Below are 16,437 nucleotides of genomic sequence, written 5' to 3'. Positions count from 1 at the left end.
AAAGAACTAAATATTAAAAGGAAAACAGAAAATCACCGCTTCTTGTTACATCTTTCTGTACAGCTCTTGGGTTGAACCACGTAAATGGAAAGGGGGGATTTTGCCATAAAAGCGAATGCTATCTTCAATAACTAAGGTTTACATTGATTAAGATAAGTCACATGTATTGATTGTTTGTACATATTATGTTGATTCGATATTCCGATATTTTGTGATTAATCTATAGAAAGCAGTCGTTTAAAAAAAATACAGTGACGCTACCCCCCTCTGCGGAAGAGAATGCACCATCCAGGAAGCATGTTCAGTGTTTGGGGAAATACCATAAACAAACTGTCTTTCCTGTCAACTCGAACGACTGCTTTCTCCTTCGTTTCAGGTTATTGCGACTGTGAAAACCAAATTAAAACTGTCTCTTGTATAGCCACGTTTTGTCGTGTGAAGCAGCTGGACCACACTCTCGGTGTGTGTAACCCGGAGGAGGACGTATTTTTTTTTTAGGCTAGACAGATATTTTTGCTGATTGCATTGACTGCAGCTGTACGAGAAGAAATTATGTCTGATTTAATTCTGGTGCTCTTATTAGTCGTGCTCCTGGTGTGTTTGATTGTGACAGTTGGTGGCTTCCTGCTATACTCGGGAATACTGTGTGATGTGATTATAAAGACTGGGCCACCTCCTGTCAAAAGTGTTACCATTGCTTATAAGTTCAGAGAGGGATCATACAAGGACTGCGGTGCAGCCTACACAGAGAGCTGCAGCATTGGGCCACAGCTGAGCACCGTCGGTGTCTTCTACGATGACCCCAAGCAGGTGAGACCCGAGGACTCAGCCCCCGTTAGTCTAAATACACAGCACTGATTACACTGGACCTCATGACATGACCACAAAACCTAATGTACCTTGTTTCCTGATAAGATGTTACAGTTGGTGAGATATGCTTTGTTTGACCTGGCCAGAGTTTTAAAGGTCACATAAGAGTTTGATATTATGTATTTATAACTTAGATTTGCACCATTTCAGAGTATCTAATGAGTTGTGATTGTTTATGGAGGGTAATAAGCAGCAGTTTTGTCTTAAGGTCTTGGAGATATGAAAGTGTAATGTAAATAGAGCTTATAAATAAATGTTCAAAAAGAAGAAAAAAGTCCCAGAGGCTTGATGTCAGCCAATAGTCCAAAACCAAAAATATATTTCACATACTGTCATATGACAAAGAACGGCAGCAAATTGTCATGTTTTTTTCCTTAAAATGGACTAAAACGAATAAACTGTTGCTCTTTAATTTTCTGTCCATTAAGTAATCCATTAATCAAATGATCGTTTAGCTCTAAAAAAAAGTTGTATACGTTTTTACAATCTACTGAGAAATGGTCCTGTCTGAAGGTCTTTGGAGATGTGACATGGAAGTGTAATGTGTTGTATAACTAGATGTTATTTACTGTAATTCAGCATGTCTGGCTCAAGCGGTAAATATACAAGCTGCCGTTGGAAGGAACTGAGCCTGGATGATGAAACCAGTCAGCTGTTCAATGCCACGTTGCACTGTTGATACTTTCCTCCCTCTCATCTGTGGCTCCAGTCTGCTTTTGACTCAAAAATGGTAACCAGATGCCAAACTAGAAGGACAAAAACAGCCTCTTCACATGTGTCTGAAGAGACGTGATGCATGTCTGTGTACACTTTTAAGTCCAGGCTAAATGATTATGAAGTTAGTCACAATCCAGATGCGAGAAACAATGCATCTCCTTATTTCATTCCGATTCTAATCCGAAACCAAATTTTGTATAAATGGGTCATTCCTCAGCTGAGATCTGTCGTTCATCACAAGTTGTGTTTTTACTTAACCAAAAATGTCTGCACAACAGCGGCTTGTTAGATGGGACTGATTACTGAGTTCCCAGCTGATGCAGGAAGAGTACACACATGGTAAAATTTCACAAAGGCAGAACATTGCCTATTTATATCTTAATCTGTGACTTAACAACAAAATTAACTGTACAACCCGTTTTTCTTTTTTCTTTAAATGGATCTTATATTGTGTCCTTTCTGTTGACATTTGAGTGCTTTGTTTGTTATGGCCGATTTAGTTAAGTAATTTGACAAACAGTATGGCAAAACAGAGGCTTTTGGCACATTAGCCATATTTACACAGTAACTCTGAGTAGTTGATAATGACCATGGAGTTGATTGTTCTTTGTATTATTAAGCCAATTGTGTTTTATGGTTACTGGTTCCTACTTATCCTTTGTGGAAAAAAGAATGTGGCACACTGGCGACACTTTGTGTTTGTCTTTCTGCTTACCCTTGCCATTTTCTCTTTAGTGTGCTGTCCTTTTTTAAGTAAAGGCTTTAGTGGAAACCTTGACTGTGAGTCATGCCAGTGGAAAGTTGTGGCAGGAGGTTCATTGAGGAGCTTTTCTGCTGTTGTGTGGAGAGTCTGGATCATAAGGGGCCATTATAGAATGTTCAGAAGTCTCTGCAGGGCAGAGAGATTTCTATAAGGATCTGATGACTCTGTTCTGGGGTCTGTCTGTTTTGACTTAATCTGAGGATGTTAGACCTCTGACTTCTTTGTAGATATAGATTAGACCACATTATGTCATTAAAGGTCCCATGGCATGACAATTTCACTTTATGAGGTTTTTTTAACATTAATATGAGTTCCCCCAGCCTGCCTATGGTCCCCCAGTGGCTAGAAATGGTGATAGGTGTAAACCGAGCCCTGGGTATCCTGCTCTGCCTTTGAGAAAATGAAAGCTCAGATGGGCCGATCTGGAATCTTGCTCCTTATGAGGTCATAAGGAGCAAGGTTACCTCCCCTTTCTCTGCTTTGCCCGCCCAGAGAATTTGGCCCACCCATGAGAGAGAGACATCATGGCTTTCAAACAAGCAAAGTGGCAGTTGGTCAAGGCCACACCCTCCCCGTGGGACCTTTTTAATTGAACTTACTCGAAGTTTAGGAGCCCAAGGCAACTAACTCTCTCACTGTGCTGCTGTGCCCTTAAGTCTTCAAATGTGTTTAGTATTGTGTGTAATAATGGTACAAATCAGTAAAATCAACAGCTCAGAATAGGGAAAAATTCCTAATTGTTCTTGACAGGATTTCTTTAAGGAAAAATTAACACAGTTGTTCTAACAGAGCTGACTGTTAATGCAAACAATTGTGTTATTAATGGCATCTTGCATACATGGTGGTGACCACATTTTGGATGTAAGAATGGAACACATGTCTTTGTATTATCTGGAGCCCACCAGGTCTCAGAGATGTAGGCCTAGTCATGGCCAGAATCAATTTCCTCTAAGTGGTTACCATTCAGATCACTGTTTATTAAATTTAGAAAGTATAGGGAAGTATTCACAAACTACTGAAACTGTCTCTTTTATTTCTCCATTAAGTCAATGAGCAGAGTTTTTAAGCTACATCTTGTATTTGAGTATTTACTAAGAAAATATTGTTAATTAGTGAGTATATGCCGTACTTCAGCCTTCCCCTGTACTGGACATTATAAGCCTGTTTGCTTACTGCACACTACAGCCACTAGATGACAGTGTTGGCATTGGAATTGAGTTGTGTGGAAGGGAGGCCCATCCTCAAAACCATATTGATTGTTATACTTCATTTATTACCATGGCATAGGCTAAGTAGTGAGACTTAGCCCCCTTATAATTCATTCAGTCAAAAATGTGTTTCATCATAGAATAGAGTAAGATTTCAAACCGTTTGCGGGTGCGGTAATAATTTCTAAGATAACAGTGAGCTCCACCAATCAGAGATGCTGCTGTTACACTTTAATATTGTGGGTAGTGTAGTGTAGTATTTCTAAATGTTTTCGTGAATAAAACAGTTTTTTATTAAAATGTAAATGGACTGTTTTTATATAGCCCTTTTCTAGTCTTAACGACTACTCAAAGTGCTTTAACATAGTACAGGAACCATTCACACATTCATACACTGTGGCCGAGGCTGCCATACAAGGTGCCACCTTCTCATCAGATAAACATTCACACACATTTACACTCCGATGCGCAGCATCGGGGGCAACTCAGGGTTCAGTGTCTTGCCCAAGGACACTTCGACATGGGACTGCGAGGCCAGGAATCGAATCTGCATTAAAATGTCTTAAAACAACTAAACCTATGTTTATTTATAAATAGATAGATAGATAGATAGATAGATAGATAGATAGATAGATAGATAGATAGAGATCTGTTATTTTAACACGGAGCGTGCCATTTTGTCGCCTGTCAATGGTGTCATATAACCTATAACCCCTCTAGTTGCTCTAACTTCCGGCAAAACATGGGAAACGCCCACAACAGCATGATACATTAGAGAGTAACTGTAAATCATACAATGTCAAAGAATTATACTCCGTAACAGTAATGCATAATTTTTTTTTTCTGCCACACAGCATAATTTAGTCATTAATTAGGCCTACATGCCACTTTGCAACACAGTCATACAATAGAGAGACCTGATCTAATTCAGTGTCGTTCTTTGCTCTTCTTTCAATGAAGACATTCTCTACAGTTCTGATATAACTGATGCTATTGCAGCATCTTCTACACTAACATCTTGAGGAGCCACTATTGTTGTTTTGAACCCACAGCCGCCTCTCCGCGTTGTCACATACACCTTAACCACGCCCATAGCTGCCTGTAGCTGCTCACAGGGCGCTGATTGGTCCGAACCACGGTGGCTCGGACACAAAACACTTTATTGAAGCCTGCCAAGATGGATTTTCGTGTGATCTTGTGATATCGCGAGAATCAAGCTAGTTAATAGTCAATCACACAGTGACCCACAACATTGGGAGTTACACTTTAAACACCCCTTACTATACCATTCAAAGCCAAGTTGCCTCAGGCTCTAAATGTGTACTTCTAAAAGTATTGGAACAAATCCAAGTCCTGTAAATCATTGAAATCCTGGGTTGTAGCTTGTTACGTTGTAGAATGGCTAGGAGTAAAAAATCTACAGGCAGTCTTCAAGGAAACCCCCTGAGCAAAATTCATTAATAAAGTGGACAGTAGTGAATGCTCAGAGGCCAGCATGTGTATAATGAACAATAAACTACCATAGAGTAAGGAACTCAAAGATACATGCAATTTCATTGTCTAGATATAATTAGTAGGTAGTAGAAATATATGGATAGTTAATTTATTTAACCATCATGCTCTCTGTAGTGGATCAACGTCTGTCCATACTTGATAAAATCACCCCCAAATGCTGCAGCCTCTGACACTGACGCTGTGTTTGTATCGAGGCTAAACTAGAGCTGCTGTTTGGTTCATCCTCTGATCTACTGAATTCCCACTTTGTCTTAGCTTCTGAAGCAAACCCACTCGTGGCTCCCCATGACAAGCAGGAGAAAATGAAATGTCATGTGTAGATGTATATGGGAATGGCAGTGAGAGATGAGGTGAGGTGTGCAACTGCCTTGGAAGAGGGGTATAAATTGGTAGGTCTCTGACTCACCTTGAGAGGCTCGCAGTGCTTCAGTTCATCAATCGGAATTTCAGATTAGAGCGCTGAGCATCGCTGCACTCCTAGTCATATTTATTAGCATTTTACTGCCGCTTGTCTGTCTGTCGACAGCAACAACATGAAAGCAGGGCTTCTGGCAAGGAGTTATAAAGGTGGATATAAAATGAGAAATAAACACGCTGATCGCAGTCTGGTCCCACAGGTCTTCAAGTCAATATTATGCAAGATTGTGGACATGCCGGCTCTCCCTATAGTAAAGCACCCCATTAATGTTTATGGACATCTGTACAACGAGTGTGATACTACAAAATGAGAAGGCAGACTGAATCTATTACATGGGGAGCTTTTTTTTTTTTTTAAATCCTGGAACACAACTGTTGAGTGTATTTTTAGGATGCCATTTTGGTCCGTTTTCACAAACTGTAGAAAGGAAGACATTATCTACAAGCTGACATGTTACGATTAGTCAATGAAACATGATGGTGAAGAATGCCTTAAAATCCTCTTCGCCATCAATCCTGTGACATGTATTGGCTTTTCGCCGTGTGGTATGATGCACAAGATATTGGGTTATACAGGCGAATATTTATCAGAGCTGCTTACAGAGAGCAAGGATGTGGAGAAGAGAGTTGGACATTTGTATAGAAGGAAGTAAGTCTATGCAGGAGGGAGGAATTCATTCATATCTCCTATTGGAGAAGATTAGCTCCCTGCTCTGTGACATCTGGCTGGAGGAGTGCCACAATATGTCCAGCTGGCCAAGGAGTGGTGAACCAACTCAACGACTGTGGCGAAAGAAAACGGAGTCCTGCCTCTAGCAGGCTGCTTATCCATGCCAGTAATTATACATGCCAGAACTCCCAGGATGCCATGTGTAATTACCAGCTAAGTCTGAGCACAGCCTAAAGGCACAGAGCTGCACTTGGTGAAAGAGAGGAAAAAAGATTTCCACTGGCTCCTGACTCGGGACCATTGGGGCCCACGCCTCGTCACTGCAGAAGATATATATTCTGAATTGGGTGCTTAAGGGCCCCCCCTTCCAAAGTAGGACATATTGATGTTTTGAATAAGTTTCACAATCATAAGAAGCGCTGACATATTCAGGTGGCTTAATCTGATATCAGTCAGTGGGATGGTTGGCTTTTCTGTGTCCCCAAATTGTAAAATGAGCCTTACTAGCCGTGTTTCCATTCACATATTTTTATGCACATATGTTTATAGCTTGCCACAATTAAACTTGCCAATTTCCTGATGACGTCTCCTTTATCTGTTTTTCTCTTTAGATGTGGTTATATGGCCAAGGTGACTTATTTTGTTTCTGGTTAGCAACCTCTACTTCTACTTTCTGATGAAAAGACGCTGTAGCCTACAGTAGTTTAAACCAGTTGATGGGAACGTGCCTAATACGCATTTCTTTTTTTGCAACATTTCTTTAGTTAGCTTAAAATTAGCAAATTGCTAAATCAGTTTGCTTTAACTACATTGTTTGGGTAAGCATACTTCCTTTACTGCAATTGCTGCTCCCATTAATTCAGCTGCAAACAGTCCATCGCAGCATACATGCGGCCCCGGTGCTGTGCATCCCTATTAGTTTCAAGTTCCCTCCTGGTGACTTGGTCTCTGCTGCGTTGTCTGCCTGTGGGGGGGTGAATGGCTTCCAATCAGCTAAGACAGGTTAACGCTCTGACACACTGAGGCGAAAGACAGCTCTTGTTGAGAGATTGCTTATCCTGTAGTCTTCTGTTCTTCTTGCTCCACATATGTAGGGTAATTTGCTTGTTCATGGAAGTGGCCTTAACACCATCTGTCTCGGTCCTCCAGATGTAGAAAAAAAAGTTATACTGTCAACTGCTGAACAGATAAAGCGAGAGCTCTCCTGCAAGCAAAGGCAGTGATGTGTGTTGTTTGTGTGAAGCATTTATTGGATGCATTGGATTTGGATTGGACTGTGGGGGAAATGTTTTGGGTCATTATGCGCTCTTCAAAAACTTGATGTGTTCTTTATGAATGCTACATTTGCTGCTTGTCATGCTTCACGTCACACCTTGATGTGAAGACAGAGTAGAAGCCCAGAGAGGCTCCTAATTTGCTGATTTATTGACTGCAGTGCAGTGAAGGATCCACAGCCTCTTTTCATTTCCATTCTGGCAAAATGGTGAACCCAGTTCGCCAACAAGAGCATGAAGGGCAAATGTGATGTTTCGCTCACCTTTTCTTTATTTTTTTATTTCAATGACCCTTTTAAGTTGTTGAATTGCATACTACATGGCAGCCTTTAAAACCTAATAAATGAAATGAGAAATGTATTTATTCATTTTAAGTTATTGTGTCCTGCTTCACAGCACCACTACTGTGTTGCCTTCACATAGTTTATGTGGTTTGTTTAAAGAGGGAGCTGATGTAACAATACTAATCACTCCCATTCACATTATGATCCTGTCTTCAAGGTACAGTAAGTGCAGAGTGTTGGCTGCCTTGTTTGTCCCTGTCCTCCCTAACCATTTGTGAACAGGGCCAGCCCTCAAACAATGCATCCCATGTGGTGATAGCCAGAAGGGAAGACATACAGGGCTAAGAGGAGGAAAATATGAAGAGAGTAAATCCTCATAACACTGTGTCCTAAACTTTGGGGCACTGCTGAGGTGCCCTTGAGCAAGGCACCGAACCCCCAACTGCTCGGGGCGCCTGTCATGGGCAGCCCCATCACTCTGACATCTCTCCATTGATGCATGTATAGTCCTGTTTGTACATGTGTGTGTATTTCGGGCCTGTGTAATGTGTAATATCAACAGAGTGTAAAAATGGAATTTCCCCCCTTGGGGATCAATAAAAGTATGTCTTCTTCTTTATCGCCCCAAGACGATTGTGATTGGTTTAAAGAATTGCTAATTTAGCTTCGCATTTTGTTGGCAGACCTAGTCCTCGCGTGGTGATGCTTGCCTTGTTTGTCCCTGTCCTCCCCAAACATTTGAACATTTGTGAACAGGTCCAGCACTCAAACCAATGCATCCCATGTGGTTATAGGCAGAAGGGAAAACATAACAGGACTAAGAGAAGGAAAAAATGAAGAGAGTAAATCCTTATTACGTGTCTGCTAACAAAGAATTACCTCTGTCAGCCATACCTTTTTTTAATTATTGGAGTGCCCTCATCCATCAAAAAAGGTTGTAGCCTAATGCAAATAATTGCTTTTGAAATGACTATTTCCCAACAGGTCCTTGGAGACCTGGCTTAGGGGAATCTGGTAGAGATGCGAATTTGTGAGGGGAAGCCATCTTAAGTCCCTTGGGCCATTAGCTCTGCAAAAGTTAGCTGTATAGGTCTTTTTTAGGATTTAACGAGCTCGCTTAGCATAGGGAAATATAGGAAATGAATATGTGCCGTACATTAAATCAGCAGAGACACATTTAGGATGAAATTAAACATTTGCAGATAGCTTTGTTGTACATTTAGTGGAGTTTACAAGTCACTGTTAACTGCATTGGTTTTCTACAGCTTGGTACAGTCAGTGTTCACTTAGAAAGGTAGAAACCTCCACAGTATTCCTATTTTCACCCAGGTCAATCAAAAGCCACAGTTGGCTTTCCTCAGCTACCTGTGAGAAATGGAATCACACACTGTCTCCCAAAAAACAGCTTTGGCAGCAGCTGACTTAGAGTGCTGCAGAATTTCTACCTTTTTAGTGGTGTTAGAATTTCAGACACAAACAAAACAACTTTGGTGGGGAAGGCAAGTCAAGCACATGGAGTGGTGTTCCTCTCTTTCCTAATTGCCTGTAGTCTCTTGGGTGTTCTATCTGGAGGGAAGGAAAGATGAGATGCAGTCAAGGCTGTTGTTTGTTCTTGCCACTGTGTGGGATGTGAATGATAGCTAGAGCCCTGAATGATATCATTAGTGAACTACTGGTTTGGCTAACACACTCTCTATCAGTGCGGCGAGCATGAGAGATGGCGAGATGGTAAGATACTGTAGCAAAACCAGGGAGGACAGTTGTTATCCCCTCTGTGTTTGAATGGTTATTGTTGCGTCTTATCATAGACCACCAGTGTTGACAAGGAGTAGCTCTGTACCGGAGGCTGGTTGACAGCCCATACAGTTAAAGCCTTCATCTAGGAAAGAGGGAGATGCAGACCAACCCTTGCAGATAAATCCACTAAAATGAGAAGATTAAAAAATCCCCAAAAAGGCTAAGAAACAAAGGTCTTAGACAATTACATTAATATGGCATAGGGCTGGGTTATTATTCAGTATTATACCATGGTCTGGGTGAATACTCGATTCTGATTGGCTGAAGGGTGTCCATTAAAAAGTGATATAGGACACCTACTAACGAGTTCTAAAACTGACCGTTTACCGTTCTAAATTAATTATCTACATTAAATGAAAACAAATCAGAATATACAGTGAGGAAAGTAAGTATTTGAACACCCTGCTATTTTGCAAGTTCTCCCACTTGGAAATCATGGAGGGGTCTGAAATTGTCATCGTAGGTGCATGTCCACTGTGAGAGACATAATAATCACAATATATGATTTTTTTAACTATTTATTTGTATAATACAGCTGCAAAGTATTTGAACACCTGTCTATCAGCTAGAATTCTGACCCTCAAACACCTGTTAGTCTGCCTTTAAAATGTCCACCTCCACTCCATTTATTATCCTAAATTAGAGGCACCTGTTTGAGGTCGTTAGCTGCATAAAGACACCTGTCCACCCAATACAATCAGTAAGAATCCAACTACTAATGTGGCCAAGACTAAAGAGCTGTCCAAAGACACTAGAGACAAAATTGTACACCTCCACAAGGCTGGAAAGGGCTATGGGGAAATTGCCAAGCAGCTTGGTGAAAAAAGGTCCACTGTTGGAGCAATCGTTAGAAAATGGAAGAAGCTCCCTCGGACTGGGGCTCCATGCAAGATCTCACCTCGTGGGGTCTCAATGATCCTAAGAAAGGTGAGAAATCAGCCCAGAACTACACGGGAGGAGCTGGTCAATGACCTGAAAAGAGCTGGGACCACCGTTTCCAAGGTTACTGTTGGTAATACACTAAGACGTCATGATTTGAAATCATGCGTGGCACGGAAGGTTCCCCTGCTTAAACCAGCACATGTCAAAGCCCGTCTTAAGTTTGCCAATGACCATTTGGATGATCCAGAGGAGTCATGGGAGAAAGTCATGTGGTCAGATGAGACCAAAATAGAACCTTTTGGTCATAATTCCACTAACCATGTTTGGAGGAAGAAGAATAATGAGTACCATCCCAAGAACACCATCCCTACTGTGAAGCATGGGGGTGGTAGCATCATGCTTTGGGGATGTTTTTCTGCACATGGGACAGAGCGACTGCACTGTATTAAGGAGAGGATGACCGGGGCCATGTTTTGCGAGATTTTGGGGAACAACCTCCTTCCCTCAGTTAGAGCATTGAAGATGGGTCGAGGCTGGGTCTTCCAACATGACAATGACCCGAAGCACACAGCCAGGATAACCAAGGAGTGGCTCTGTAAGAAGCATATCAAGGTTCTGGCTTGGCCTAGCCAGTCTCCAGACCTAAACCCAATAGAGAATCTTTGGAGGGAGCTCAAACTCCGTGTTTCTCAGAGACAGCCCAGAAACCTGACTGATCTAGAGAAGATCTGTGTGGAGGAGTGGGCCAAAATCTCTCCTGTGTGTGCAAACTTGGTGAAAAACTACAGGAAACGTTTGACCTCTGTACCAAATATTAACATTGATTTTCTCAGGTGTTCAAATACTTATTTGCAGCTGTATCATACAAATAAATAGTTAAAAAATCATATATTGTGATTTCTAGATTTTTTTTTTTTTTTAAGATTATCTCTCTCACAGAGGACATGCACCTACGAGGACAACTTCAGACCCCTCCATGATTTCCAAGTGGGAGAACTTGCAAAATAGCAGGGTGTTCAAATACTTATTTTCCTCACTGTATTATTTCCAACACCAAGTGTATTCCTTCAGTGCCTCGTCCTCTGAACACCACAGGATGGCGCTAACACACAAGCTGCAAGAAGTAAGTTACATTGCCCGTCTAAACTTACTTTTCACAGCGACCATCTCACGTCAAATTCGCTGTTTAACTCGCTACTTCAGGCTTCGGCTGACGGTACACATTGCGTATTATTTGTTCATGAAAGTCTTGAATTTGGGGAAAATGGCTTAGCTAGCTTGTCTTATTGTTAAACATACTGTCAAATTATATTTACTGATTGTGAACTGTACACAATGTTATTGACTTTGAGTCTTGCATAACATTAGCTTTCTGGCTCGTAGCTGTCAGAGCAAAAGGGTTCTATGAGCTGAGCGGACTATAAATCTCCCGTTGCCAAGCGTATTTAAGGTGTGTTCTATTTACTGGAGCGGTGAACGTTTGCATTGCATAAAAATCCTTATGGGATGGGAATGATTGTTCGAGTTATTAGTCAAACCCTCAGGTGTTACTAGAGATACGGAGTTACCATTTTAAAAAAAAAAAAAAAAAAAAAAATTGATTATAAAATGCAAAAAATAATTCAAGATTTCTATCATCAAAATATAAATGAATGGTTATAAAAAGACCCATCACTCTGACGTGTGATGTGTAATATCAACAGAGTGTAAAAATGGAATTTCCCCCGTGGGGATCAATAAAAGTGTGTCTTCTTCTTTAGCCCCCAAGACGATTTGTGATTGGTTTAAAGAATTGCTAACAGCCCGAGCATTTTTCTTCCTATTCTAGAATGTTGCTGTGGTGTATTTCCAGACCTTACTCCACAGTCTGGCAATGAGAGACTAACCCTTACTTAATGTAGTGATGATGTGGCTATATTGTGTTGTATTACACAGTTGTGTAATTCATGATTTTAAGCTAAATGTGATGAAAACATGTTTCGTTGAAGTTTATGCTTTACCTGTATAGTGTTTTTCAGTTTATTTGTATGCATGTGGTTTTGCATACAAAATGCTGGCCTCCCTGCCGGAGACCGGTTAGGACGAGTCTCCAGTCCTAGGCTTAGACTCTTAATGCTATACAAGCCAACTACCTTGTAAGTTGCTTTGGATAGGATAAAGGCATCAGCTAAATAAAATGTATTGTAATATCATGATGAATATAGAGGTAAGAATTAGAGGGATTAGTGAGGCCGTAGTAAAAGCACAGCAATACTGGGAGAAATGCTAATGTATGCATACTAACCTGCTCGCAATTAGTAATGTAATGATGTTTAGCAGGTGTAATGTTGACATTGTCCACCATCTTAGTTTAGTGTGCTAGCATGCTATCATTAGCACCAAACATAAAGTACAGCTGAGGATGATGGGGATGTCATTAGTTGTGCAGGTAGTCCTAAACATAGAGTATTGGACAAATTGAAATTTTGACCGCAGCACTGCAAATTCTGTCCCAATAGTTCCTGGGGTATTGCAAAGTGCTTTCCACCTGAGCAGGTACTTTTTATGGGGCAAGAAACTGCATAGAGGAACTCATTTTAGACCTAGTGCGAGTTCCTAAAAGGTTCTTCAAAAGGTTCCTGTGGATGAAACAGGCTGGTAACTCTTAATATTGCTTATTTTATGGAATTGATTTAAGCCATAATAGCAAAGTTAATTCTGCTTTCATATCAATAATGATTTTGTCAAAATAGATTTCATATTTATCAAAATGTTAACTAGGCTACTATTATATTTTTTAAATGTAATTTCTTCAATATATGTTATGTCTTCACGTGTCACATTGCTGTAATGACTTACTCCGACAATGCTCACACAGCCATTGTGACTGCCTGTGTTTGCAATGACTCATTGCTTCATGGTAAATAGATCTAGTGAATCTCATGCTGCCTTGAATGAATTATTCCCTGTCATAAGCAGGTGATCTGTGTTCTCTGACTCACTGTTGAACATGATGGCAAGGCTCTCTGTCAGGGGACAGTAAAGATGATCTTCTCATGCTCAACAGGCACTTTCATTCATTATTATTACCCACATGAGGCAGATATTAAGAGGCACGGAGGGTTAGGGGTGGGCTGATCAATAGATTTTTCACTGCCAGCCGCCAACGATGCTGAATTGTGGCACAAAAGCTTTTGTATGACCGTGGGAAGAGTGCAGTGTAGTAGCAGCACAATGTAGCCAAAAATAACCTCGAATGTGAGAAATAAGATGGAAAGGAAGAGAAGGTTGTGGCGGTTAGATGTGATAATTGTGCAAGGATGCCAGGAACATGAAGATGAGTGTTGCTGATTCCCATCTGTGCCCCCTCAGTGCCAGCCCTTCACAGACGGCCACCGTCACAGAGCAGAAACCAGCAGCAAGTCTTAAAGGACCATGCCAGGGTTTTTGTATGTTTTAACCCATTTAGTATATCTGCTCTCATCAAGTGTCATGAGGCAAAACAAACAAGCCCTGCTACCTCGTATGCTGTCCTGAAGCTAAATCTACAAATGTTAAAAACAATTGGGCCCAAATCTACAATTTATCAATATTTTCTAATTTTCCTCATCCTAATATTAGTAGGCAAAAGAACAATTTAAGTGTGGTTGGGACCACTTGTAAATTGATATCCACAAATCCTTTTAATGGACAATTTGATTGGTAAAATGTAAAATCCTAAATATAATGTGTAATTTATATTTTTAAGTAATTTTTTGCATGGAGCCTGGTGGGAAAAAAAAAAAAAAAAAAAAAAAAAGACCATTTCAGGTACGATCATCTAGCATGCTTTGCAGCACAGACACATTTTGAACTGCCACATAATGTGACCTGGCTGTTTGATATCTGGAGTGGGATGTTTACCAGAGCTGTTAGCCCTCTGTTCAGTGACACTTGAAACGACGTAATGGTGCAACGTCCTCACAAGTTTACATCAAACAACTTCTATTTTTACTTCCAGGCATGTGCAGTATTAAACGCACCAGTGACACACAGGTTACTACCAATCACTTCCTCTCTCTGGGCCTCCCTGTTTGCATTAAAGACCTATTGCTATTAATAATCATGTGTTATAATAATCACACATGGTTAAGAACAAGTTGGTGGTCTGTGCATGCTTTTATTAATCAAATGCAGGGTTCAATTATATTTGTGTAGTAATTTTTGTTTTTGTTTTGCAAACAAATTTAAGATGGAAAATGCCAAAATGTTCACCTCACTGTTATACAGTCTTTACGACCAGGAGAAGACAACATCAATCTTTATTTTTTTAATTTAACCAGGTAGACCGTTGAGAACAGGTTCTCATTTGCAACGGCGACCTGGCCAAGAAAAGCATAAGCGTGGAATACAGGAATACAGAATACAAAAGGCTACATAAAGTGCAGATTAAGTAGGCATTACAAAGTCGGTGCAAAGTCTATGTCACAATGATACAATTGTCACAATGATACAATAGCCGAAATCCCAGACGATATCTAGCCTCATGTCATGATCCCTGTATTAAATTGATATTACCAATATTACACCAGTGTTGCGACAATCCGCTCTCCTTAGTTCTGTTGTTATATGCTCAGCTTCATGACGTGACAACCATATCATCTGTGATGTTGCTTCGCTTTTCCTACACAATCCGAAGAGTTCACTGTATTTTATTATTTATTTTTTACATTTTCCTTGCCATAGGGGTCTAAAATTTAATAAATTGTGATATATATAATATGTATGTTGGATCAATTTATGTCTCTTTCCTCCAAGAGAGGACGTTACCTTGCTGTGTGTTTGATGGTTGGTTTGATAAGTATAACTTTCTACTGGTGTGAAGTGACTCACTGAAGGGTTTTAAGTGGATTTGTAGATGGTTTATATATATCCTCTCTCTGTCCCCTCAGAGGCCAGCAGAGAAATGTCGCTACGTGGTGGGCAGTGTCCTGTGTGAGGGTGAAGAGAAGCCAGACGAAGAACTGCAGAAGATGTATGAGAAGTTTGGCTTCAAGGTGTTTTCTCTACCTGAAGTGAGCCACGCTGTGACCACCAGCTTCCCCTGCTCCACCCCTTTGTCTCACGTGCTGGGACCTTACAGGGTCTACCCCAGGCTCGCTTCCTACATTGAGGTACAGACAATACGAAAATATGTTAGCACAATGTGCATATACCTGTAATCACTGGAGTCACCCTGACGCTCTTTTTATTTATTTTTTTTTTAGCCACATTTTATCTTAAATGAGTAAAAGCTGCAGTTAGTGAATCTGGATTTTTTCCCTGCTATTCTTACCAAAAAAGGACTTGTAAGAAAACCCAGGTGTAAGGGTTTAAACAGTGTGCATGTCTCAAATATTTAGTAGACTATTTCTATCTATAATCATTACTTGTTTGGAAATTCTTCCACATAGAACAGTATATGCCATCATATCAAAAAATAAGACTCTTCTTTTCCTTTTATTGCAGTGGATGGCAATCCTCTTGTAAACATATACATTATGTCCTCTTTTCTGCTCTATGCTTGTCAAAAGCCCCCCACTCATGTGTTGTTTAATTCATCACATGAGCAGATGAGGTATTTAAAGTAGATTAAGAATAGATGTAGTAGGAAGTAAAGGTACGTCTAGATCCTGCGGCCCATATGCTGGGCTCCATGTCCTCAGGACAGGCCTCAAAAAGCTATTGACATTTACTGATGACATTTACACACATGGATTCATTTTGGTGCGTCCCACTGCATGAATAATTGTGGGTGTGGGTGTGTGTGTGTGTGTGGGTGTGTGTGTGTGTGGGTGTGCTCGTGCCCATCTGTTTAGTTGAGCTCCTGTCTGTTCACAGGAGGTAAAAAGGACCTAGTTAGAAAATGTGCCATTACCTCTATAAAATCTGCTGGATTGTTCTCACATTCACCCTGAGTAGAACCTTTCTTGCTCATATTCAGTGGGAGGTGTTGACACAAAACTGTTCAATGGCAAGAGGGGTTGCATTTGAGTGCTGAAATTCATTTGTATTTCTCTCCAATTTTGTGAACGCTATTTTT

At 40.6% G+C, this 16,437-nt stretch overlaps 1 protein-coding gene across 1 annotated transcript in view; it reads left to right on the top strand.

Moving 5' to 3' along the window:
- Nucleotides 1-316: 316 nt before the first annotated feature.
- tex264a (testis expressed 264, ER-phagy receptor a) overlaps nt 317-16,437 on the top strand; it is a 77,296-nt gene continuing 61,175 nt past the window's right edge. The window contains exons 1-2 of the mRNA XM_028575979.1: nt 317-810; nt 15,308-15,529. Coding sequence (XP_028431780.1) covers nt 553-810; nt 15,308-15,529 — 480 coding nt within the window. The 5' untranslated portion in view covers nt 317-552. The remainder of the gene's footprint in view (nt 811-15,307; nt 15,530-16,437) is intronic.

The sequence above is a fragment of the Perca flavescens genome, chromosome 4, assembly GCF_004354835.1.
Source record: "Perca flavescens isolate YP-PL-M2 chromosome 4, PFLA_1.0, whole genome shotgun sequence".
Lineage (NCBI taxonomy): Eukaryota > Metazoa > Chordata > Actinopteri > Perciformes > Percidae > Perca > Perca flavescens.
The sequence above is the reverse complement of the archived record's forward strand: the minus strand, read 5'-3'. Positions and strand labels throughout refer to the sequence as shown.